The following is a 26,569-nucleotide window of genomic DNA, read 5'->3' as shown; positions in this document are numbered from 1 at the left end:
TGGATCTCAGGAGGCAGAGGTTGCAGTGAGCCGAGATCATCACATTGCACTCCAGCCTGGGCAACAAGAGTGATACTCCGTCTCAAAAAAAAAAAAAAAAAAAAAAAATAGGACCGACACAAAAGAACAATTGTTCTTCTCCTTCCTTTATCCCATTATCCATCACAGAAAAGAAGACCAAAAATGTAACCATAAAAAAGTCTCAACAGACCCTTTTTCAAGATAATGACTGTCTCTGAGGACCATTTAAAATCCAGGGAGAACTATTTACAAGTTAATTTCTGTTCCTCGATCCAATCATTCTCCCTCTGCCCTTCGACAGAATTCCTCTTCTCCCCCTTCCCATAACCTGTTTTTAACAGGATCCAAGCCACCCATGCTTTCTGTAACCTCAAGATGGTGGATGAGCTTCCATACCTCACTGGGAAGTTGGATCTTCATTCTTAAGCCTCCCATGTATACATGTTAAATACATTTGTAATCCTTTTCTCATATTTATTAATCTGCCTTATGTCAGTGACTTTTCAGCGAACTTGTAGGTAGTCACTCACATAAGGATCCTCCAGTTTACATAGTTTTGTAAATGTCAGGTCACCCTGTCCCACTAGACCACCAAGGTCCTGGAGGACACCTGGGATTTAACTTTTTTTTTTTTTTTTGAGACAGTCTCGCTCTGTCACTGAGGCTGGAGTGCAGTGTCAGGATCTCCGCTCACTGCAACCTCCACCTCCCAGGTTTAAGTGATTCTCCTGCTTCAGCCTCCCGAGTAGCTGGGACTACAGGTGCCCCTCATCATACCCAGCTAATTTTTGTATTTTTAGTAGAGATGGGGTCTTGCTATATTGGCCAGGCTGGTCTTAAACTCCTGACCTCAGGTGATCCACCCTCCTCAGCCTCCCAAAGTGCTGGGATTACAGGCGTGAGCCGCCATGCCCAGCCTGGCTTTTAACTTTTAATTCCTCAGAGAGCCAGGCATGGTGCTTTGCTCAGGAAATGTTGGTTGAATTAAACCGGAGCACTTCTTGAAAAGGGAAAATAACAAAGAGTTAGAAGGAGTTGGCGGGAACCCCTCTCTGGAGATAGTTCTTTAAATTAGTGGATTCTGCAGGGCACTGTTGCTCATACCTGTAATCCCAGCATTTTGGGAGGCCAAGGCAGGAGGACCACCTGATGCCGGGAGTTTGAGACCAGTCTGGGCAATGTAGAGAGACCCCCATCTCCACAAAAAATAAAAAGTTAGCTGGGTTTGGTGGTGTGCGCCTGTAGTCCCAGCTACCCAGAGACTGAGGCAAAACGATCCCTTAAGCCCAGGAGACTGAGGCTGCAGTGAGCTGTGATGGTGCCACCGCACTCCAGCCTGGGTAACAGAGTGAGACCCCGTCTCAAATAAACAGATAAATGAGTGGATTCTCAGCAAAACTTCTAGCCACTCGCCTCATATATCCACAAGACCTTTGAGAATCCACAGTGTCTCGATGCAGTTAGCTTTCTAACAAGCTGGGGCCTCACCTGTTTTCCCACAGATAAAAACGTGCTGGAGGAAGCAGAAGGGGGCTGGCAGGTGGAAAGATGAGGACCAGCTCATCGTCTCATGACTATGAGGTTGCTCTGATCCAGAGGGTCCCCCTGCCTGGTGGCCCACCGCCAGGAAGACTCCCACTGTCCCTGGATGCCCAGAGTGGGATGTCAACTCCATCACTTATCAACTCCTTATCCATAGGGGTATTCTTCCTGAGGCTTCTCAGAAAACAGGGCCCTCCCCATATGCTGACCACATAATAGAACCCCTCCCGACTCAGAGACCCTGGCTGCTAGCTGCCCTGGCATGACCCAGACAGTGGCCTTTGTATATTTTTTTAGACTCACCTTGACTCACCTCAGACCATAGAAACTCTCATCCCAGAGGTCACTGCAATAGTTACTCCACAACAGAGGCTTATCTGGGTAGAGGGAGGCTCCCTACCTATGGCCCAGCAGCCCTGACAGTGCAGATCACATATACCCCACGCCCCAGCACTGCCTGCCACGCATGGGCTTACTTTACACCCACCCACAGTCACCAACACATTACCTGCTCTCCAAGGTTAGGCGTGGCAGGAGAAAGTTGCTTGGACCAGCAGAAACCATGCAGTCAAGGACAATTGGAGTCAGCATGGGCTGGGTGCGAGCCCTTGGTCGGGTGGGGAGGAGACTCCAGGTCATACCTCCTGGAGGATGTTTTAATCATTTCCAGCATGGAATGCTGTCAACTTTTGCCACAGATTCATTAGCTCTGAGTTTCTTTTTTCTGTCCCCAGCTACCCCTTACATGTCAATATGGACTTAATGATGGGAAATTCAGGCAAGTTTTTAAACATTTTATTCCCCCTGGCTCTTATCCTCAAAAAATGCATGAATTTGGAGGCAGTGGCTCATGCCCGTAATCCCAACACTTTGCTAGGTTGAGGCGGGAGGATCACTTGAAGCCAGGAATTTGAGACCAGCCTGGGCAGCATAGTGAGACCCCGTTTCTACGAAAATAAATAAATAAATAATAAATAATAGTGATATGAAGCATGATTAAATAGCCCTATTTTTTAAAATGCATGAATTCGTTACCTGATTCATTCCCTGGTTCCTTTCACAGTCCTCCGTGACCCAAGTGTTAGGGTTTTGGTCTCTCTACTATTTGTAGGCTGATATATAGTATACACACACACACACACACACAGTGTATATTGAGCTTTCTTTTGTATATCTACACACATATGTATAAGAAAGCTCAAGATATAGAAGCCCTTTTTCAAAAATAACTGAAAGTTTCAAACTCTTTAAGTCTCCAGTTACCATTTTGCTGGTATTCTTATTTGGAACCATACATTCATCATATTGTTGCACGGTAAGACTATACATTCATTATTTTGCTTAAACATATGAGTTAAAACACTTGGCCGGTTTTAACTCATGGTGGTTCACACCTGTAATCCCAGAGCTTTGGGAAGCCAAGACTGGCAGATCTCTTGGGCTCAGGAATTCAAGACCAGCCTGGGCAACATGGAAAAACCCCATCTCTACAAAAGATAGAAAAATTAGCCAGGCATGGTGGCATGTGCCTGTGGTCCCAGCTACTCAGGAGGCTGAGGTGGGAGGATCACATTAGCCCAGGAGGTTGAGGCTGCAGTGAGCCGTGATTATGCCACTGCACTCCAGCCTGGGAGACAGAGTGAGACCCTGTTTCAAAAAAAAGAGAGAGAAAATTTAAAAAAGAAAACAACACCAAGGGCTGTAACTTTAAGGTCATTAAATGAATTAATCACTGCATTCAAAAACGATTACTTTCTGGCCCTAAGAGACATGAGGCCAATACCAGGAAGGGGGTTGATCTCCCAAACCAGAGGCAGACCCTAGACTCTAATACAGTTAAGGAAAGACCAGCAAGATGATAGTCCCCAATATAATAGAAGTTTTTATATTTTATTTGTTGTTTTTCTTTTGTTTTGTTTTAGAGACTGGGGTCTTGCTCGATTGCCCAGGCTGTAGTGCAGAGGTGGGACAATAGCTCACTGCAGACTCCAACTCCTGGGCTCAAGCAATCCTCCTGCCTCAGCCTCCTGAATAGCTGGGACTACAAGGGTACACCATCACACACACCAAAACAATTTTTTAAATTTTTGTGTAGAAACGAGGGTCTTGCTTTGTTGCCCAGGCTGGTCTCCAACTCCTGGCTTCAAGGGATCCTCCCACCTCAGCCTCCCAAATTGCTGGGATTACAGGTGTGAGCCACCACAACCAGCCAGAACTTTACTAATTTTAAAATTAAGAACTTAAAACTTGAGTAGCTAGAGCACCAAGATTTTTCTTTGTCCCCAAATAAGTGCAGTTGCAGGCATAGAAAATCTGACATCTTTGCAAGAATCATCGTGGATGTAGACTCTGTCCTGTGTCTCTGGCCTGGTTTCGGGGACCAGGAGGGCAGACCCTTGCACTGCCAAGAAGCATGCCAAAGTTAATCATTGGCCCTGCTGAGTACATGGCCGATCAGGCTGTTTTTGTGTGCCTGTTTTTCTATTTTACGTAAATCACCCTGAACATGTTTGCATCAACCTACTGGTGATGCACCTTTGATCAATACATTTTAGACAAACGTGGTTTTTGAGTCCAAAGATCAGGGCTGGGTTGACCTGAATACTGGATACAGGGCATATAAAACAGGGGCAAGGCACAGACTCATAGCAGAGCAATCACCACCAAGCCTGGAATAACTGCAAGGGCTCTGCTGACATCTTCCTGAGGTGCCAAGGAAATGAGGATGGAGGAAGGAATGAATGTTCTCCATGACTTTGGGATCCAGTCAACACATTACCTCCAGGTGAATTACCAAGACTCCCAGGACTGGTTCATCTTGGTGTCCGTGATCGCAGACCTCAGGAATGCCTTCTACGTCCTCTTCCCCATCTGGTTCCATCTTCAGGAAGCTGTGGGCATTAAACTCCTCTGGGTAGCTGTGATTGGAGACTGGCTCAACCTCGTCTTTAAGTGGTAAGAACCATATAGAGAGGAGATCGGCAAGAAAAGAGGCTGGCATTCGCTCTCGCAATGTCTGTCCATCAGAAGTTGCTTTCCCCCAGGCTATTCAGGAAGCCACGGGCTACTCATGCTCCCAACCCCTCTCTCTGACTTTGGATCATCTACATAAAGGGAGAAGACAGAAAAAATCCTACCAGTGAGTTGAAAATACAGGAAAGCCTATTTCATATGGGTTAAAGGGTAGGACAGTTGAATTTCGTGAAAAGTCTCAGTTATATAGGCTTTGAGCAAAGAGTTTTATTAGTATGAAGCAGAAGAGGTAACATAAAGAAAGATGTATGGGGCCAGGCATGGTGGCTCACACCTGTAATCCCAGCACTTTGGGAGGCCAAGGTGGGCAAATCACTCCTGGGTGAACTCAGGAGTTCAAGACCAGCCTGGGCAACATGGCGAAACTCCATCTCTACAAAAACATTACGAAAATTAGCTGGGCGTGTTGGCGCTGTAGTCCCAGCTACTCAGGAGGCTGAGGTGAGAGGCGGAGGAGGTTGCAGTGCGTCGAGATCATGCCACTGCACTCCAGCCTGGGCAACAGAGTAAGACCCTGTCTCAAAAAAAAAAAAAAAAGATAGATGATGTATGCTGTATGAAAAAAGGAAACACACAGATGATTCAACAGCCTGTTTTGTGGGGTAATGAAAAGTCACCCTGGGAACTGGGCTCCAGCCCTCGTTCTGCCACCCACCAACTACATGTCCTTGGCAAGTCATATCAATTATCTGAGTTTCTGTTTTATAATCTACAAATAGGTTATCTCTGGCAGCTTAATAATAATCAGGGTTAACATTTATTAAACAGTGTGTGCCAGTCCATGTGCTATGTGCTTTTCTGTGAGGTAGTTACTGCTATTTACAGAAACAGTAGATGCAGAGACCAAGGTGCTGAGTTAAATGATTAGGCCAACAAGGTTAGTACATGCCGAGCCAGGATGGAAGCCCAGGCAGGCAGGCTGGCTTCCGCGGCAATGCTCTTATGAACTATGTTACGTCCAGTGCTGATAAACTGACTCTCTGGGGAGCAGGGGGAAAGCCCTGAGTTTAGCATTTGCCAATTTCTATCACGTAAACATTCCCATTCTGGCCACTTTCTTTCTTTCTTTCTTTTGTTTGTTTGTTTGAGACGGAGTCTCGCATTGTTGCCTGGCTGGAGTGCAATGGTGCAATCTCAGCTCACTGCAACCTCTGCCTCTCCGGTTCAAGTGATTCTCCTGCCTCAACCTCCCAAGTAGCTGGGATTACAGGTGCCCGCCACCATGCCCAGCTAATTTTTTTTGTATTTTTAGTAGAGACATGGTTTCACTATGTTGACTAGGCTGGTCTCGAACTCCTGACCTCATGATCTGCCTGCCTTGGCCTCCCTAAGTGCTAGGATTACAGGCATGAGCCACTACACCCAGCTGCAAGATTCTAAAAAATAAAAAGATGAAGTGTTATTCCAAACATCTGATCTCCATTGAAGAACCATGCAATCTCTCTGGGTTGATAGAGGCCAGAGTTAGTGGCTCTCCCTGATTTCGGTGAGAAATCACTATTCCACCATCACAGGGGATAAAAGGCATCCTGACTGGCGGTTGACACCTATTTCCACAGTGAAAGATATATCTAGTACTTTTAAAGGGGAAGTGGTTTGTCTGAGATACTCTGTTTCAAAGTAGAGAGGATACAGAACAAGCATCTGAAGCTATATACATCCTTACAGAGAGCAATTCTGATGGAAATGCAGGCCATGTTTCCTGGGGGGGCTCGTCCTAGGGGCTGGAGTGCATTCTCTGATGTCAGAGGAAATGCAAGATTCCCTGAGGCCTGAGGGAACCCATGGTATATGCAAGTCCAAGTTTCAAACTGTAGTTCCATATGCATTCTTCCAGGACAAATACTTCTTGAGGTTAAAAAAAAAAAGTCACATAGCTGCCATTTTATGGATTTCAGGATTTTTTTTTTTTTTTTTTGAGATGGAGTCTCGCTCTGTCACCCAGCCTGTAGTGCAGTGGCATAATCTTGGCTCACGGCAACCTCCGCCTCCCAGGTTCATGTGATTCTCTTGCCTTAGCCTCCTGAGTAGCTGGGATTACAGTCACGCGCCACCACATCTGGCTAATTCTTTATATTTTTTGGTAGAAACGGTGTTTCACCATGTTGGCCAGGCTGGTCTCAAACTCCTGACCTCATGTGATCTGCCTGCCTCGGCCTCCCAAAGTGCTGAGATTACAGGTGTGAGCCACCGCGCCTGCCTGGAGTTCAGAATCTTGGGCTTCATTATTTGTGTTTAAATAGATCATACAGTCAGACACAGTGGCTCATGCCTGTAATCCCAGCACTTTGGGAGGCTGAGGTGGGAGGACTGCCTGAGTTCAGGAGATGGAGACCAGCCTGGGCAACATGGTGAAACCCCGTCTCTACTAAAAATACAAAAACTAGCTGGATGTGGTGGCACACACCTGTAGTCCCAGCTATTCAGGAGGCTGAGGTGGGAGGATCCCAGGAGGTAGAGGTCACAATGAGCCGAGATTGTGCCACTGCACTCCAGGCTGGGTTACTGAGCCAGATCCTGTCCCAAAAAAAAAAAAGATAATACATTCAAACAGTTCAAAATGCAAAAGTTACATACATAAGGAAGTGTCATGAAATATCTCCCTCTCACACTTCTCCCCAGCCACCCAGTTCTCCCTTCTAGAGGCAACATGTGAAATCCTTCTCAGGCTACACTCTTCTTGAAGGTGTAGGCTTTGGGCAAAAGCATTCATTCAGTAACCCCAGAAACTTGTTCTGTTTTTGCATAGGATTCTCTTTGGACAGCGTCCATACTGGTGGGTTTTGGATACCGACTACTACAGCAACACTTCCGCGCCCCTGATAAAGCAGTTCCCTGTAACCTGTGAGACTGGACCCGGTAAGAGTCCCAGCCCCTGCAGACAGAAGCTGGGTGGACCTCGTTTATCTGTTACGGATGAAACTGACCTTGAGGGGACATGAGGAGAGCCATTCCTTTGTACTTTTGTCATGCTCTTCAATTGGCACAAATTAATTCACTTCTGCAATACTTTCCTGAATAGCACAGTAGTATTGGAAATCTGCCTGTTACAGAACCTGGATGGAGTCCAGAGAGGCACGGGCACCCATGGGCAAAGGGCTCGTGAGAGTCACCGCCTTGCAGCACTGTGTCCTGAGAAAGGAGGGGGCAGAAGCCTGAGCTTCTGGGGGTCCTTCCCAATGGCCTGGCCCACTGGATGTGCCCTCCTGAGCTGACCGTCCAATCCCTCGCCCTCTCTGTGCCTACGTTATATTAGTTACAGCCAGATGGTTACTGTCAAATCAAATGATAGATTTCATTTTCAGTATGTAATAGGAAGCCCCACCCTCACCCTAAAGTCTAGCTGCCCTCTAAGACTAGTACTCTCTAAGGTACTAGCATCCCTTCCTCAGAGACCCTTTCCCTGACCCCAAAACTAGGGAAGGTCCCACGCATTTACCTCAGAGCATATTCACTCATTCAGCTGTTACTTACCAAGCACCTACTGGGAGCTATACACTGTTCTATGTGCTAGGGATACCTCTGTCAGTGAACAACACAGACACAAAGATCCCTGCCCTTGTGGAGCTGAAATCTGAATAGAGGAGGTGAAATATACAAAAATTATAATAAATAAGTAAACTAGGCCAGTTGTGGTTGCTCATGCCTGTAATCCCAGCACTTTGGGAAGCCAAGGTAGGCAGATCACCTGAGGTCAGGAGTTCAAGACCAGCCTGGCCAACATTGCAAAATCCTGTCTTACTAAAAATGGAAAAATTGGTCAGGCGTGATGGCACACGCCTGTAGTCTCAGCTACCTGGGAGGCTGAGGCAGGAGAATCGCTTGAACCTGGGAGGCAGAGGTTGCAGTGAACCGAGATCGGGCCACTGCACTCCAGCCTGAATGACAGAACGAGACTCTGTCTCAAAAAAAAAGTAAACTATTAATATGTAGGATAGGCCAGGCACGGTGGCTCACCCTGTAATCCCAGCACTTTGGGAGGCTGAGGCGGGTGGATCACCTGAGGTGAGGAGTTCAAGACCAGCCTGGCCAACATGGCAAAACCCTGTCTCTACTAAAAATACAAAAATTAGCTGGGTGTCCTGGTGCATGCCTGTAATCTGAGCTACTCAGGAGGCTAAGGCAGGAGAATCGCTTGAACCTGGGAGGTGGTGAGCCAAGATTGCGCCATTGCACTCCAGCCTGGGCGACAAAATGAGACACCATCTGAAAAAAAAAAAAAAAAAATATATATATATATATATACACACACACACACACACACATATAATACTAGAAAATGATTGTTTATAGGCAAAAAAAAAAAAAGAAGAAGAAGAAGAGAAGGAAAGGAGAAGGAAAGAAGGACCAAACATCTTTTGTAGAAATATGTTTGCTTTCATCATAACAGCTTGTTATCAAGGATGAATTTCTCCCTGAAATTAATGGAGGCACAGACTGGAAAGTTGAAAGTGGCTTTAAGAGGTTATTTGATTTAGTCCTCTGTCTTAACAGAAGCAAATTATTATCTTTGCCCCTTAGGTAGAGTAGCTAAGGCTCAGAAAGTAGGCCGGGCGCGGTGGCTCACGCCTGTAATCCTAGCACTTTGGGAGGCCGAGGCAGGTGGATCACCTGAGATCAGGAGTTTGAGACCAGCCTGGCCAACATGGTGAAACCTCGTCACTAATAAAAAAATACAAAAACTTAGCCAGGCATGGTGGCGGGCGCCTGTAATCCCAGCTACCCAGGAGGCTGCGGCAGGAGAATCACTTCAACCCGGGAGGCAGAGGTTGCAGTGAGCTGAAATCACACCACTGCACTCCAGCCTTGGTGACAGAGAAAGATTCTGTCAGGGAAAAAAAAAAAAAAGTTTAAACGAATTACCCAAGGTATATAATTAGTTAGTGTTAGAAGGAAGAAGAAGGGAGGGAGGAAGGAAGGGAGAAAGAAAGGGAAGGAGGAAGGGAGGGAGGGAAGAAAGCCTTTATTTATCTATGGGGTTCCCTGGAAAGCAGGCTGAAATGGAGATTCACGTGCAGGAGTTTAGATACTCTGGGGAACTATACTTGTAGAAGGGAAGGAACAGGAACAGGGCAGAAGGAGAGGTCCGGTTGTGATTCTGCCTCGTCCAACCCCACAGCGAGCTCTGAAGCTGGGGATGGCTCCTCAGAGTTGGCCCGAGTTGGGACAAGGGAATCAGACCCTGGGGAGAGCGTAACCTTGATCAAGGCGACTCTCTTTAGCCCAGGGCAATGCCGGGAGAAGGCTGAGAGCAGAGAGCCATCTACCATCACACTCTCAACAGCTACGAAATAAGTCCTGCAGTTCAGGAGGGAGGTCTGGGCGGCACATCTCAGGACCCTCTATCTCTCAGGGTAGAGGAATTAAGAATGGGATGGGAACCAGACCGGCCATGGTGGCTCACACCTATAATCCCAACACTTTGGGAGGCCAAGGGTAGGAGGATTGCTTGAGCCCAAGAGTTCAAAACCAGCCTGGGCAAAAACAATCAAACAAACAAACAAAACACATTTAAAAAATTTGCTGGATGTGGTGGTGTGCACCTGTGGTCCCAGCTACTCAGGGGGCTGAGGCGGGAGGATTGCTTGAGTCCAGGAGGTCGAGGCTGCAGTGAGCTATGATCATGGCACTGCATTGCAGCCTAGGAGACAAAGCAAGACACTGTCTCTAAAAAAACAAAAAACAAACAAACAAAAAAACGGAACTGGTTGCAGGCAGGGTTAAATAGCGTGGTCAGAGTAGGACTCACTGAGAATATGAGATCTGAGTCAAGTCTTCAAGGATGTGAGGAAGTAAGTTTCTGGCAGAAGAGCTGTGAAGGGCTGTCTGGCCAGAGAAGATTGCAATGCAAAAGCCCTGAGGTGGGAACGTGTTTGGTGTGTTTAAAGGAAAGCAATGAGGCCAGTGTAGCCAGAACAGAGTGTGCAAGGAGAGAAGGAACAGAAGATGTGGAGGGCAGATCAGTTTGTAATTGTACGCCCAGTATGCTGATTCTTTGTGTAATCTCCAGACTGTATTAAACTGCAAGAGCAGGGCCCCTCTCTGGCTTTGCTCACCATTGTATTCCCAGAGCCTTGCACAATGCTTGGTGCATAGGAGATGGAAATTTGTTAAATAAATGAATTATGGATAACGAATGGATGGTAAGATGGGTGGATGGATGGGGGGTGAACGGATGGATGGGGGGTGAATGGATGGATGAATGGGTAGATGGGTGGATAGGGGGATGGCTGGGTGGCTGGGTAGATGAAGCACTGTCTCCCAGATGAGGACCTTTTCACCTTTACTCCATTCTCTTTCCTGCCCTTTAGGGAGCCCCTCTGGCCATGCCATGGGCACAGCAGGTGTATACTACGTGATGGTCACATCTACTCTTTCCATCTTTCGGGGAAAGATAAAGCCGACCTACAGATTTCGGTAAGAACTCATCACTGGGGTGTAGGTGGTGGAGGGCAGGAGGCGGCTCTCTCCGTAGCTGACACACCACGTGTTCTTCCTCACATCCCCCTAGCCCACTCCCACACCTGGGCAGCCGCTGATTAAGAGTTGTGGCACTTTGGATAGGGGTAAACCTCAGAGTCAGGGAATGTTTGGGCTGAAAGGGATCCAGTAGTGCAATCCGTTGTTTTACAGATAAGGAAACAAGGCCCAACACCATGAAGGGACTTATAAAAATCAGGTAGTGAAGTAGCAGCAGGGCTTAAATAAAAACCCATGTCTGTACCAACCACAGAGTCACCCATCCAGGTTAAAATAACCAGAGAAACAGAAGATATTCCTACTACAGAGAATTCCGGGTGTGCAGCCACAGTGCAAATCCTCTTTATTTTTATTTTTGAGACGCAATCTCGCTCTGTCATCCAGGCTGAAGTGCAGTGGCGCGATCATGTCTCGCTGCAACCTCTGCCTCCCAGGCTCAAGCGATCCTCCCACCTCAGCCATCTGAGTAGTTGGGACCACAGGCCACACACCACACCCAGCTAATTTCTCGTATCTTTTTGTAGAGACAGAGTTCTGCTATGTTGCCCAGGCTCAGGCTGGTCTTGATCTCAAGCAATTGGCTTGCCTCAGCCTCCTAAAATATTGAGATTACAGGCATGAGCCACCGCGCCAGCCCATGCAAATCCTTAATTATCAAACAGATAAAATAGGGAAGTTAAAATTCATATACACAAGGGTTAACCACTTGCCACAGGCATTTTTTTTTTTTTTTTTTTTTTGAGACGGAATCTCGCTCTGTTGCCCAGGCTGGAGTGCAGTGGCGCCATCTCGCCTCACTGCAACCTCCGCTTCCTGGGTTCAAGCTATTCTTCTGCCTCAGCCTACCGAGTAGCTGGGACTACAGGCACGTGCCACCACACCTGGCTAATTTTTGTATTTTTAGTAGAGATGGGGTTTCACCATATTGGCCAGGCTGGTCTTGAACTCCTGACCTAGTGATCCATCCGCCTCAGCCTCCCAAAGTGCTGGGATTGCAGGCATGAGCCACCGCGCCTGGCCTTTTTTTTTTTTTTTTTGAGACGGAGTTTTGCTCTTGTTGCCCAGGCTAGAGTGCAGTGGCGCAGTCTCGGCTCACTGTAACCTCCACCTCCTGGGTTCAAGCAATTCTCCTGCCTCAGCCTCTCAAATAGCTGGGATTACAGGCGTGAGCCACCCCACCTGGCTAATTTTGTAATTTTTTTTTAGTAGAGATGGGGTTTCACCTGTTGATCAGGCTGGTCTCAAACTCCTGACCTCAAGTGATCCACCCACCTCGGCCTCCCAAAGTGCTGGGATTACAAGCATAAGCCACCGTGCCTGGTCAATTTTGATCTTTTTTAAAGAGACAGGGGTCTTGCTATGTTGCCCAGACTAGTCTTGAACTCCTGGCCTCAAGTGATCCTCTCACCTCGGCCTCCCAAAGTATTGGGATTACAGGTCTGAGCCGCTGCACCCAGCCCCCAACAGGCATCTTTGGACTTTTGAGTACCGGCTTTAATTTACAAAAATTCCACTGAGAGCACCTAAGTTTGCCAGGCTCCAACATTTCTGCAGGGGCTGTTTTCTTTGCTGAAGGATCTGCACCTGTGTTCTGTTATGGTTGCCTCTTCTGTTGCAGGTGCTTGAATGTCATTTTGTGGTTGGGATTCTGGGCTGTGCAGCTGAATGTCTGTCTGTCACGAATCTACCTTGCTGCTCATTTTCCTCATCAAGTTGTTGCTGGAGTCCTGTCAGGTATGGGCTGATCTGACTCCCTTCCTCCTCCCCCAAACCCCATTCCGTCTCTCCCCCTAATCAGGACAAAATCCCAGCATTCCAGCCACATCCTGTGTATAATCAGTACTCTTAGCATTTCTGTGGGTTGAAAGTCAAGAATGAGCAACTTGAAATGATTAATTTCTATAGGAGTGCCCAGATCTACAGAATGAATTGTGTAGAAGTTACTATACATCAAATTAACGCACCAAATTGAATTAGCTTGAAATCTCAGAGCTTTTTACAATCTTTATTTCTTACTGGTCTTCAACAGGCCCTAATTTACTTTTCAGGGAATCTGCCAAATTTAACAAATTAACATGATGTCCTAGGAAAGCTGTTCATTTAAATACATTCATTTGCAAACCTAATAGATAACTGCAGTTGATCTCTTTTATAGGTTCAGAGTTTTGAATATGTTTTTTTTTTGAGATGGAGTCTCGCTCTGTCGCCCAGGCTAGAGTGCAGTGGTGCGATCTCGGCTCACTGCAAGCTCCACCTCCTGGGTTCACGCCATTCTCCTGCCTCAGCCTCTCCGAGTAGCTGGGACTACAGGCGCCCGCCACCATGCCCGGCTAATTTTTTGTATTTTTAGTAGAGATGGGGTTTCACCGTGGTCTTGATCTCCTGACCTCGTGATCCGCCCGCCTCGGCCTCCCAAAGCGCTGGGATTACAAGGGTGAGCCACCGCACCCTGCCTGAATATGTGTTTTCTTAGATCCAATTAACAAGGGTAAGACAAGATTTAGGTTAAGCATAAGAAAGATTTTGTGGGAGGCACTGGAATATAAGACCTTAACAAAACTGTGGAATTTCTCCCCTGGAGATTTGTAAGAACGGAACATAGCAGCATTCAAAGAAGAATGTTGAGAACAAGGGAGATAATGGTTTCATGGTAATCACAAAAGTAACACAGCATTTAGTACTGGGTTCCATGTTTGAGGAAGAACCTGGAAGCCATATCACATGAAAAACCTGGGAATGTTTAGGTTAGAGAGAATAACTGTGTTCAAATGTGTGACAGAGGGACTAGATTCATCACTTACTAACTCCTGCAGATAGAACTGAGAAAAATAGACAGTATTAGAGGGGGACCAGTTTCACACAGACAAGGAAGAACTATTCAGCAATCAATTCCGTTCAAAGATAAAATGGACTGTTATAGTGGGGGTGAGCTCCCTACCTCTGAGGGTATTTCAAGTAGAGATAGGAGGACCTCTTGGTAGGAAATTTGCATACAGTGGGAGATTGTACGTGATATGGCACCTCCATCTGAAAGAGTCTATATTGAGGGCAGGCTGGAGTCACACATGGGAATAAGCGAGGCGACCCTCCCATCTGCCATCTGTGATTTAATTCCACAGTCGCAGAACGGATGGCATGTCACCCACTCCTCCAGACCCACCTCTAGCAAAGGTCCCAAATCCTTCCTATCTCTCACAGTCATGCTTTCTTCCACTCAGGCATTGCTGTTGCAGAAACTTTCAGCCACATCCACAGCATCTATAATGCCAGCCTCAAGAAATATTTTCTCATTACCTTCTTCCTGTTCAGCTTCGCCATCGGATTTTATCTGCTGCTCAAGGGACTGGGTGTAGACCTCCTGTGGACTCTGGAGAAAGCCCAGAGGTGGTGCGAGCAGCCAGAATGGGTCCACATTGACACCACACCCTTTGCCAGCCTCCTCAAGAACCTGGGCACGCTCTTTGGCCTGGGGCTGGCTCTCAACTCCAGCATGTACAGGGAGAGCTGCAAGGGGAAACTCAGCAAGTGGCTCCCATTCCGCCTGAGCTCTATTGTAGCCTCCCTCGTCCTCCTGCACGTCTTTGACTCCTTGAAACCCCCATCCCAAGTCGAGCTGGTCTTCTACGTCTTGTCCTTCTGCAAGAGTGCGGTAGTGCCCCTGGCATCCGTCAGTGTCATCCCCTACTGCCTCGCCCAGGTCCTGGGCCAGCCGCACAAGAAGTCGTTGTAAGAGATGTGGAGTCTTCGGTGTTTAAAGTCAACAACCATGCCAGAGATTGAGGAGGACTACTATTTGAAGCAATGGGCACTGGTATTTGGAGCAAGTGACATGCCATCCATTCTGCCGTTGTGGAATTAAATCACGGATGGCAGATTGGAGGGTCGCCTGGCTTATTCCCATGTGTGACTCCAGCCTGCCCTCAGCATAGACTCTTTCAGATGGAGGTGCCATATCACGTACACCATATGCAAGTTTCCCGCCAGGAAGTCCTCCTCTCTCTACTTGAATACTCTCACGAGTAGGGAGCTCACTCCCACTGGAACAGCCCATTTTATCTTTGAATGGTCTTCTGCCAGCCCATTTTGAGGCCAGAGGTGCTGTCAGCTCAGGTGGTCCTCTTTTACAATCCTAATCATATTGGGTGATGTTTTTGAAAAGCTAATGAAGCTATTGAGAAAGACCTGTTGCTAGAAGTTGGGTTGTTCTGGATTTTCCCCTGAAGACTTACTTATTCTTCCGTCACATATACAAAAGCAAGACTTCCAGGTAGGGCCAGCTCACAAGCCCAGGCTGGAGATCCTAACTGAGAATTTTCTACCTGTGTTCATTCTTACCAAGAAAAGGAGAAAGGAGCTCTGAATCTGATAGGAAAAGAAGGCTGCCTAAGGAGGAGTTTTTAGTATGTGGCGTATCATGCAAGTGCTATGCCAAGCCATGTCTAAATGGCTTTAATTATATAGTAATGCACTCTCAGTAATGGGGGACCAGCTTAAGTATAATTAATAGATGGTTAGTGGGGTAATTCTGCTTCTAGTATTTTTTTTTACTGTGCATACATGTTCATCGTATTTCCTTGGATTTCTGAATGGCTGCAGTGACCCAGATATTGCACTAGGTCAAAACATTCAGGTATAGCTGACATCTCCTCTATCACATTACATCATCCTCCTTATAAGCCCAGCTCTGCTTTTTCCAGATTCTTCCACTGGCTCCACATCCACCCCACTGGATCTTCAGACGGCTAGAGGGCGACTCTGGTGGTGCTTTTGTATGTTTCAATTAGGCTCTGAAATCTTGGGCAAAATGACAAGGGGAGGGCCAGGATTCCTCTCTCAGGTCACTCCAGTGTTACTTTTAATTCCCAGAGGGTAAATATGACTCCTTTCTCTATCCCAAGCCAACCAAGAGCACATTCTTAAAGGAAAAGTCAACATCTTCTCTCTCTTTTTTTTTTTTTGAGACAGGGTCTCACTATGTTGCCCAGGCTGCTCTTGAATTCCTGGGCTCAAGCAGTCCTCCCACCATACCGCAGCCTCCCGCGTAGCTGGGACTACAGGTGCAAGCCACTACGTCCAGCTAGCCAACTCCTCCTTGCCTGCTTTTCTTTTTTTTTCTTTTTTTGAGACGGCGCACCTATCACCCAGGCTGGAGTGGAGTGGCACGATCTTGGCTCACTGCAACCTCTTCCTCCTGGTTCAAGCGATTCTCATGTCTCAGCCTCCTCAGTAGCTAGGACTACCGGTGTGCACCACCATGCCAGGCTAATTTTTATATTTTTAGAAGAGATGGGATTTCATCATGTTGGCCAGGCTGGTCTCGAACTCCTGACCTCAAGTGATCCGCCTGCCTTGGCCTCCCAAGGTGCTAGGATTACAGGCATGAGCCACCGCACCGGGCCCTCCTTGCCTGTTTTTCAATCTCAGCTGATATGCAGAGTATTTCTGCCCCACCCACCTACCCCCCAAAAAAAGCTGAAGCCTATTTATTTGAAAGTCCTTGTTTTTGCTACTAATTATGTAGTATACCATACATTATCATTCAAAACAACCATCCTGCTCATAACATCTTTGAAAAGAAAAATATATATGTGCAGTATTTTATTAAAGCAACATTTTATTTAAGAATGAAGTCTTGTTAATTACTATATTTTAGATGCAATGTGATCTGAAGTTTCTAATTCTGGCCCAACTAAATTTCTAGCTCTGTTTCCCTAAACAAATAATTTGGTTTCTCTGTGCCTGCATTTTCCCTTTGGAGAAGAAAAGTGCTCTCTCTTGAGTTGACCGAGAGTCCCATTAGGGATAGGGAGACTTAAAAGCATCCACAGGGGCACAGGCAGAGTTGAGCACATAAACTTTGGAGGCCCAAAATCAGCATAGAACCAGAAAGATTCAGAGTTGGCCAAGAATGAACATTGGCTACGAGACCACAAGTCAGCATGAGTTGCTCTATGGCATCAAATTGCAACTTGAGAGTAGATGGGCAGGGTCACTATCAAATTAAGCAATCAGGGCACACAAGTTGCAGTAACACAACAAGACTAGGCCAGCTCTGGAATCCAGTAACTCAGTGTCAGCAAGGTTTTGGGTTATAGTTCAAGAAAGTCTAAACAGAGCCAGTCACAGCACCAAGGAATGCTCAAGGGAGCTATTGCAGGTTTCTCTGCTAAGAGACTGATTTCATCCTGGGTGCAGGGTTCGACCTCCAAAGGCCTCAAATCATCACCGCATCAATGGATTTCCTGAGGGTAAGCTCTGCTATTTCACACCTGAACTCCGGAGTCTGTATATTCAGGGAAGATTGCATTCTCCTACTGGATTTGGGCTCTCAGAGGGCGTTGTGGGAACCAGGCCCCTCACAGAATCCAATGGTCCCAACCAGGGAGAAAGAAAATAGTCTTTTTTTTTTTTTTTTTAATAGAGATGGGGGTCTCACTATGCTGCCCAGGCTGGTCTTGAACTCCTGGGTTCAAGTGATCCTCCTGCCTCAGCCTCCCAAAGTGCTGGGATTACAGTGTGAGCCACTGCGCTTGGCCAGAAATGGTTTTGATCTGTCTGAACTGAACCCTACTGCTTAGGCATAGCCCCATCCTTGATAATCTATTTGCTTCCAAGGACCAAGTCCAAGATCCTTACAAGAAAGGTCTGCCAGAAAGTAAATACTGCCCCCACTCCCTGAAGTTTATGAGGTTGATAAGAAAACATAACAGATAAAGTTTATTGAGTGCTAACTTTATGCCAGATTCTATTCTATGTACTTTATTTATACAATTAACTCGCTTAGTTCTCCCAACATCTCTGTGAGTTGGCTACTGTCATTTATCCTTATATTACAAATAGGTCCAGAGGGGTTAGTCATCTTGTCCAGAATGGTGGAACCAGGTTAAGGATCAGGCAGTCTGGGCTGGGCATGGTGGCTCACATCTGTAATCCCAGCACTTTGGGAGGCTGAGGTGGCAGATTGCCTGAGCTCAGGAGTTCGAGACCAGCCTGGGCAACATGGTGAGACCCCGTCTATACCAAAAATATGAAACATTAGCCAAGCGTGGTGGTGCATGCCTGTGGTCCTAACTACTCAGGTGGCTGAGGTGGGAGAATCCCTTGAGCTCAGAGGTTGCAGTGAGCCAAGATTATGCCACTGCACTCCAGCCTGGGTGACAGAGTGAGACCCTGTCTCAGAAAAAAAAAAAAAAAGAAGCAAGCAGTCTGGGCTGGGTGCTGTGGCTCGCGCCTGTAATCCCAGATACAAAATAATCATTTTGTAATATATCCTGCTTATTAGACAGAACATTTTGATCACTCATCTGTTCCCTAAGTTATAGATTTATGTCCACTTTAGAAATGGCTTGTGAGGCAAGTTTAAGTGACCGATGACAGTTTTAAAGTAAGGTCCATGTCATGTTATGGCATAATTTGGTAGAATGTTCTAGTAGTGTATCAGTTTTCAGGTGGTAGGCTTGAGGATGATACACACACACACACACACACACACACACACACACACGCAATGCAATTCTATTATTGCCCAAAGAAAATAGACCCATTAAGGAAGTCCAACTTCTGCTGCGTGGACCAGTGCTGCCACATCACACATAGACCAAAGGCTTAGGTTTTTGTGGTTTTGGTTATTTATTTTATCTTTTTATTTTGTTTTATCTTATTTTATTTTATTTTATTATTTGAGATGGAGTCTCACTCTGTCACCCAGGCTGGGGTGCAATGGTGCAATCTCAGCTCACTGCAACCTCCAACTCCTGGGGCTCAAATGATCCTCCAGCCTCAGCCTCCCAAATAGCTGGGACTACAGATGTGTACCACCATGCCTGGCTAATTTTTTTATTTTTTGTAGAGACAGGGTCTCAAGCATCCTCCCGCCTTAGCCTCCCAAAGTGCTGGGATAACAGGCATGAGCCGCTGCACCCAGCCACGTTTTTTATTTTTAACAAAATTGTAACACCTTTAAAAAAATGTATAACAAGGCCGGGCACGGTGGCTCATGCCTGTAATCCCAGCACTTTGGGAAGCCAAGGCAGGCAGATCACCTGAGGTCAGGAGTTGGACCTGACCAACATGGTGAAACCACGTCTCTACTAAAAATACAAAAAATTAGCCAGACGTGGTGGCACATGCATGTAATCCCAGCTACTTGAGAGGCTGAGACAGGAGAACTGCTTGAACCTGGGAGGCAGAGGTTGCAGTGAGCCCAGATCACACCATTGCACTCCAACCTGGGCAACAAGAGTGAAACTCCATCTCAAAAAAAAAAAAAAAAAGCTGTATAACAGCTTGAGATATAATTCACAATACCATACAATTCACTCATTTAAAGTGTACAATTCAGTGGTTTTCATTCCACTCCAACCCACTCAAGCCTAGGCAACCACTAATCTACTTTCTGTCTCATAGATTTGCCTATTTGGGGCATTTCATATAAATAGACTCCTACAATATGTGGCCTTTTGTGTCTGGCCTCTTTCACTTAGCATGATGTTTTCAAGGTTTATCTGTGTTATAGCATGTATTGGTACTTCATTTCTTTTTATGGACAAGTAATATTCCATTGTATGAATATATAACATTGTATGAATATACCACATTTTATTTATCTGTTTATCAGGCCAAGCATGGTGGCTCACATCTGTAATCCCAGCACTTTGGGAGGCTGAGGCAGGAGGATTACTTGAGCCTAGGAGTTCAAAACCAGCCTGGGCAACACAGGGAGACCTCGTGTCTACAAATAATAAAAGATTAGCTGGGCATGGTGGCACATGCCTGTAGTCTCAGCTACTCAGGAGGCTGAGGTGGGAAGGATGGCTTGAGCCTTGGAGATGGAGGCTGCAGTAAGCCACTGCACTCCAGCCTGGGCAACAGAGCAAAAGCCTGTCTCCAAATAATGAATGAATGAATGAATGAATGAATGATAAATAAATATTTGTTAATCAGTTGATGGATAACTGGCTTGTTTCTGCTTTTTGGCTATTATGAATAACAGTGCTATGAACATTTGTGTGCAAGTCATTGTGTGGTTGCATAGTTTCATTTCTCTTGGGTACATTCCTAGGAGTGGAATTGCTGGGAGATGTGGGAACTCTATATTTAACCCTTTAAGGAACTGCCAGACTGTTTTCCCGAAGGCTTAGTTAGGAAAGTTTTACAGTATTTTTGGTTTTGTCATCTCTTGATTTCCTAGGATCATACCCTTTATCATAACTTTATCTACTTCTATGCTTTGGAAAGGTTTCAAAGGAAGACCGATTAGGTGGTCAGATTTTTCTTTTTCTTTTTCTTTTTTTTTTTTGAGACAGAGTCTCTCTCTGTTGCCCAGGCTGGAGTGTGGTGGCACCATTACTGCTTACTGCAGCCTTGACCTCTCAGGCTCAAGTGATCCTCCTGCCTCAGCCTCCCATGTAGCTGGGACCACAGGTACGCACCACCACACCTGGCTTTTTTTTTTTTTTTTGTAGAGACAAGGTCTCACTATATTGCCCAGGCTGGTCTCCAACTCCTGGGCTCAAGTGATCCTCTTTCCTTAGCCTCCCAAAGTGCAGGGATTACAGGTGTGAGCTACTCACCCGACCAGGTGGTCAGATTTTACATGAGGAACTCTCAGCGCACTCCTCCACTTGCGTTGCCAATTTCTTTGTTATTCCAACAGGCATTCCGGGAACATTACATTTGAAGACATGTCTGCATATCTGAAATTCCAGCCCTAATTAATTGACTCATTGTTTGCAGCCTGTCAAAATTTGCTGACTTGTTTTCTGAAAACCATGACTTGAGCTGCTGAATTATTAATATTCATTGACTTCACTCTGCAGTAACTGCTGAACTAGGCTGTAAGGCCTGTTTGTGTGAATAAGATAGGACGATACCATTTGTATCCAAAAGTTTTTCAAGTGTCTCCTTGATAATAGGAAACAATCTGGCTAAATAGCCTTCTGGTTATATGGTTAAGGAAATAATTGACTAGAAGTGGCATGAAGAAGCAGACAACAGAAGTCACTTCCATCAGGGAACCAAGACCTTCATTAATCCAGAGGGAAAACTAGTGATTTTTCTAGTCCAGTGATGGGCAATTCGAAGCTCAAAGTCTAATTTCAGGGAGAAAGATGAAAAACCTGCATCCAGCCGGGCGTGGTGGCTCACAGCTGTAATCCCAGCACTTTGGGAGGTCGAGGTGGGTGGATCACCTGAGGCCAGGAGTTTGAGACCAGCGTAGCCAACATGGTGAAACCCCGTATCTACTAAAAATACAAAAATTAGCCGGGCGTGGTGGCTTATGCCTGTAGTTCCAGCTACTCGGGAGGATGAGGCAGGAGAATCGATTGAACCTGAGAGGTTACTGTGAGCTGAGATTGCGCCACTGCACTCCAGCCTGGGCAACAGAGTGAGGCTCCATCTCAAAAACAAACAAACAAACAAACAAATAAAATACAAAGCTGCATCTGGACTGGGCATAGTGTCTCATACCTGTAATCCCAGGACTTTGGGAGGTCCAGGTAGGATTGCTTGAGGCCAGGAGTTCAAGACCAGCCTGTGCAACATGGCAAGACCCTACCTATACAAAAAAAAATTTTTTAAATAAAAATTAGGCCGGGTGCAGTGGCTCATGCCTGTAATTCCAGCACTTTTGGGAGGTCGAGGGAGGCGGATCACTTGAGGTCAGGAGTTCGAGACCATCCTGGCCAACATGGTAAAACCCCGTCTCTACTAAAAATACAAAAATTAGCTGGGCATTGTGGTGCGCGCCTGTATTCCTAACTACTCGGGAGGCTGAGGCAGAAGAATCACTTGAACTTGAGATGCGGAGGTTGCAGTGAGCCGAGATCTTGCCACTGCACTCCAACCTGGTGACAGAGTGAGACTCTGTCTCAAAAAAAAAAAAAAAAAAAAAAAAAAAAAAAAAAATGAGCCGGGCATTATGGTGTGCTCCTGTAGTCCCAGCTACTCAGGAGACGAGGTGGGAAAATTGGTTGAGCCTGGGAGGGTGAAGCTGCAGTGAGCCATGATTGTGCCACTTTACTCCAGCCTAGGTGACAGAGCAAGACCCTGCCTCTAAAAAAATAAATACATAAAAATAAAGCTGCATCTGGGCTGCTCTTCTCAATAAAAGAAAGAAGTCTATATTTTTTATTTGTCCTGAGTTGGCCTTTATTTCAAAAAAGAAAGTTGCTCACTATAAATTCTACTCAAAAACATTTTTCATTTCATGAATATAGAAATGAAGGCCAAGAGAGGTGAAATGGTGCCTCTAAGTCACGTAACTAACATGCTCACAGGTCTCTTGATTCTCAGCAAAGAGCAGTCTCCTTTCTGCCAGTCTCCTGCGTATATTTGGGCTGCTGTGTCAACATGCAGCTGTTGAAACGGAAGTAAAAGACATATGTAAACAGTACAGTCAGATTATTTGAGCCAGACTGAGGGCTTATTAACCAAATTAAAGGCAAAGCTAGAATAATTGTGTTTGAAGTGGCCTTCTCCTAATTATGTTATGGGTTTCTTTCTTCTTTTACTTTCGTTAAGTCTCCCCAGGACACAGGGTAATAACTAACTACAACCAGGAACAGCTGGGTGTGTTTATGGGGTTTGGGGTTTTTTTTAGCAAGAAGCTAGTTTTCCAGCCAGCAAATTTTCAATACTTTCCTTTCTGCCACCTCCTCACTTTCTTCTTCTGCTCTTCTCATTCCATAGTTATTGCCCTCAGAACAGTTCAACTCAGCTTCAACACTGGAATGGTCTCATTCTGCTCCATCACAGAACTGGGGATTCTAATCCTTTATTATTCTGCGCTCCTTCCTCTCTCTCCAGAGGCAAAAAGAATGAAAATTGGGGCTGGGCACAGTGCCTCACACCTGTAATCTCAACACTTTGGGAGGCCGAGGCAGGTGGATCACTTGAGGTCAGGAGTTCGAGACCAGTCTGGCCAAAATGGCAAAACCCCGTCTCTACTGAAAATACAAAAATTAGCCAGATGTGGTAGCACATGCCTGTAATCCCAGCTACTCGAGAGGCTGAGGCAGGAGAATCATTTGAACCTGGGAGGCTCAGGTTGCAGTGAGCTGAGATTGCACCACTGCACTCCAGCCTGGGTGGCAAAAAACAACAACAACAAAAAAACACAGAAATTTGTGGGGAAAAAAAAATAGTGAAAATCAAATTTCTTTCTCTCCATTGTGAACTGTTTCGGGATTCTTGACAGAGGCATGCCACCTTTGAGGGCACCAATGTCATCTTTTCGACTCCATCTTTCATTCTAATCTCCTTCTACCCCGGCTGATTGACAATGCTGCCACTGATACCTGCTTGATCCACCCTGGCCATTAACTCAAATGAGCCTTTTGAGAGATGTAATTTGGCTTAATTGATTTAATAAGCTGGGTGGCATAAGTCAGTTTCTCTTCACTTAGATCTTTAAACTGCCAAGGTCTTTCCTGCCAGTCCATTTGTTCCCTACACAGTGACTGCAATGGAATGACAGGGGCATCATCTCTCCTTACAGACTGTTGTGAAACCACTGTGGACACCCCTGCACCAAAGCCTCCAAAGGGCTCTTCAGTGCAGGAGCCTTAGGTGAGGCCCTGAGTCCTGATGGGTATTAGTGTCGATTGGGGAGAAGCTGACACAGCAGCCTTGGTCTTTGATCTGGCTCTTTGAGCCTTGTCAGCAGGCTCACTAGCTACAGCAGCCACCAACTGTTATCTCCAGAACTATGCCCTTTCTCATTTTTCACCTGTGCTCTGCACAGCTATAAGATACTCTGCACAGCTTCTAGGAACTTCCAAAGGGTAAATGATCCCAAATGTAAAGATTTCATCAACTGGTGAGTTAATTTATCCTCTAGTTAGGAGATAGCTGAACTCAACCCGCTTTGTTGTTGTTGGTTGAGACAGGGTCTCACTCTCGCCCAGGCTGGAGTGCAGTGGCCCAATCATGGCTCGCTGCAGCCTCAACCTCCCAGGCTCAAGTGATCCTCCCACCTCAGCCTCCCGAGTATCTGGGTCTACAGGTGTGTGCCACCATGCCCGGCTAATTTTGGAGGTTTTTTGGTATGTATTTGTAGAAATGAGGTCTACTTATGTTGTCCAAGCTGGTCTCAAACTCCTGGGCTCAAGCAATCCTCCCACTTCAGCCTCCCAAAATGCTGGGATTATAGGCGTGAGCCACTGCACCCAGCTCAGGTCTGTCTTAAGTAGATTTGTCACTGTAAATTCCAAAATCTTTCCCTCCCATCAGGTCTACTTTTTGAAACAACTGGAGTTGTCCCATCTCAGTTTACATAAGTAAAATGACTCTTGACTCCGGCCCTCTTGTAGAGACCTTGAGCTGAATATGTTAGTAGGTACCCACAGATGTGCACGTGGTTAAATACAGGATAAAATGTGCAGCCAGATTGAGAGTCTTAGCCAAAGAGTGAGGGGGAAATGGGCAGGGCTGGCAGAGAGCCACCTATTGTTAGTTTGGTAAATAAACTGCTCTCCCCAAAAAAGGCTCTGGGTGTACTTCATATTGTTGTTAAATCACCAGGGAGAGGAAAGAGTAAAACAAAACACATTCTCAGATGAACAAAGAACGTAGTTAAGACAAACTCTGCCTAACACTGGTGCTTAATGATTCTCAGCTTGGATTGCACTTCTTCAGAGAAGGTGGAAGAGATGACATACTTCTGTGTTCTCTCATTGCTGTAAAACTCATGTCCAATACTGTTGGTACACACTCCCATTTTAATTTCTGTTTGTTACTAATGAAAAAGATCCTAATTTAATTGTTTCTCACTGTCCAAGTTAAGGTTGAGAATGGAAAAAAAAAATCCCGGGTCAAATAGCCTTCTGATGAGGTTGTTTTGTTTTTGTTTTGTTTTGTTTTGTTTTGTTTTTGAGATGGAGTCTCTGTTTGTCGCCCAGGTTGGAGTGCAGTGGCGTGATCTCGGCTCACTGCATACTCTGCCTCCCAGGTTCAAGCGATTCTCTTGCCTCAGCCTCCCAAGTAGCTGGGATTACAGGTGCCCACCACCCTACCCAGCTAATTTTTGTATTTTTAGTAGAGACAGGGTTTTACCATGTTGCCCAGGCTGGTCTCGAACTCCTAACCTCAGGTGATCCACCCACCTTGGCCTCCCAAAGTGCTGGGATTACAGGCGTGAACCACCGTGCCCAGCCTCTAATGAAGTTGTTAAGGTAAGAATTTATTAGCAAAGTGGACTTTAAATCATGTGTAAACTTTAATAATAGTTCATTCCACTGTGTGTTTCCTTGCTTCCTGGTTGTCAAATATTAATTCATACCCAGGATATATTATTTTAAAAATACTATATAGCCCCTAAAGCTTGCTGCAAATATCTATCCACCTCCTATTTCTTACAGTTCCTTGATTCAATGTCCTCTTAGTTTCTTGATCTGACTGTTCAGTTTCGTATTCTGAATTCTTGTGTTCCACGTTTAAAAAAACAAACAAACAAACAACAAAAAAAGTGTGAGTATTCTTCTGTAGAAATGAGGTCTACATTGCAGCCTGATTCTGTAATAGTAATTGAAGAGTCAGTGTCACTTTTCTGTAAATGTTTCTTTGGCATCTCTGATTTATTTGGCTTCTGAAATCTAATTTCTTCCTCCTTCTTTGAAAAAGTAGGTCCCTTCCACTTGGTTTGTTGTGGTGAGCCCTGAGCAATGCCTGGAGATTGATCTTCCAGCAGACAGTGGAATGATTCCAGGAAGGTTTTAGCACCCGGCCTGTCTTTGCAGCTCTGCAGTCCTCAAAGTCTCCAAACTCTGATGCGAGCGTTCACATTTTCCTGTGCACAGGGACAAAACTACGAAGACTTTTTGCTGCAAAACGAAAACCCATTGGCTGATCTACCTTGTAACTGCTATCTACTTTATATACTCAAATAGCTGTGTTTAGGATCAAAATGATCAGGTCTGGAATATACTGCAGTAGATACTGCAATTCACAAGCAATTTTACAGAAGAAGCACCCAACCCCGACTCTAAACTATGTTTGCTTTTCCTCAAGAGTCACTTCTAAACTTTTTTTCACAACACACACTTTTCATAGTTGTAACCTTTCCATTTGGTGTTTTGTTTTGGGGTTTTTTGTCACTTAAAATAATCTAATCTACACGTTCCCCAGAGCCAGCAGAGGCTACATTCCTGTCATTTAAAATCATTTGCTGGTGTTTTCCTTATGTCACTATACCATAATTTGCTGGGCCATTTCCTTATTTGGTATTTGGATTATTTCCAATTCTTCACTCTTATAAATAGCGGCACATGAACATCTTTGCACAAGTTACATTTTTTCCCTTTTGGGTTATTTCCTTGGGGTGTATTCCCAAAACTGGTATTGCTGGGTCAAAGGTTTGAAAAGTTTCATAGCTCTTGTTACCCACTGCCAGAACGTTCTCCAGGCACATTGTGGCATGTTTGAGCATTTCAAATGTTTAAGTAGGTTTCCCACAACATAAAATAATATTAACCATCATTTTTTTCTGATTTTT

General features: G+C 45.6%; 1 protein-coding gene across 2 annotated transcripts; it reads left to right on the top strand.

Annotated features, from left to right (window-relative positions):
- The first annotated feature begins 4,122 nt into the window (after window positions 1-4,122).
- Window positions 4,123-21,674, top strand: G6PC1 (glucose-6-phosphatase catalytic subunit 1). Of its 2 annotated transcripts, none has more exons than XM_016931752.4 (5): window positions 4,123-4,518; window positions 7,346-7,455; window positions 10,908-11,013; window positions 12,695-12,810; window positions 14,295-21,674. In XM_016931752.4, the coding sequence occupies exons 1-5, from the start codon at window positions 4,283-4,285 to the stop codon at window positions 14,804-14,806; spliced, it is 1,080 nt and encodes a 359-aa protein (XP_016787241.1). In that variant the 5' UTR covers window positions 4,123-4,282; the 3' UTR covers window positions 14,807-21,674. The 2 variants fall into 2 exon arrangements, with proteins under 2 accessions (XP_016787241.1, XP_016787243.1); XM_016931754.4 differs by having other exon boundaries at window positions 4,129-4,518; window positions 7,346-7,461; window positions 10,991-11,013; window positions 14,295-14,443.
- Window positions 21,675-26,569: the final 4,895 nt, after the last annotated feature.

This window comes from Pan troglodytes, chromosome 19, assembly GCF_028858775.2.
Source record: "Pan troglodytes isolate AG18354 chromosome 19, NHGRI_mPanTro3-v2.0_pri, whole genome shotgun sequence".
In the NCBI taxonomy this organism is placed as follows: domain Eukaryota; kingdom Metazoa; phylum Chordata; class Mammalia; order Primates; family Hominidae; genus Pan; species Pan troglodytes.
Note: the sequence above shows the minus strand (reverse complement) of the source record. Positions and strands in the feature narration are given on the sequence as shown.

Excerpts from the sequence above, each read along its gene's own strand:
- G6PC1 (XM_016931752.4), top strand. The coding sequence starts at position 4,283 with ATGAGGATGGAGGAAGGAATGAATGTTCTCCATGACTTTGGGATCCAG. Across the intron at positions 4,519-7,345 it reads CTCAACCTCGTCTTTAAGTG|GATTCTCTTTGGACAGCGTC; the intron begins GTAAGAACCATA and ends GTTTTTGCATAG. Across the intron at positions 11,014-12,694 it reads AAGCCGACCTACAGATTTCG|GTGCTTGAATGTCATTTTGT; the intron begins GTAAGAACTCAT and ends CTTCTGTTGCAG.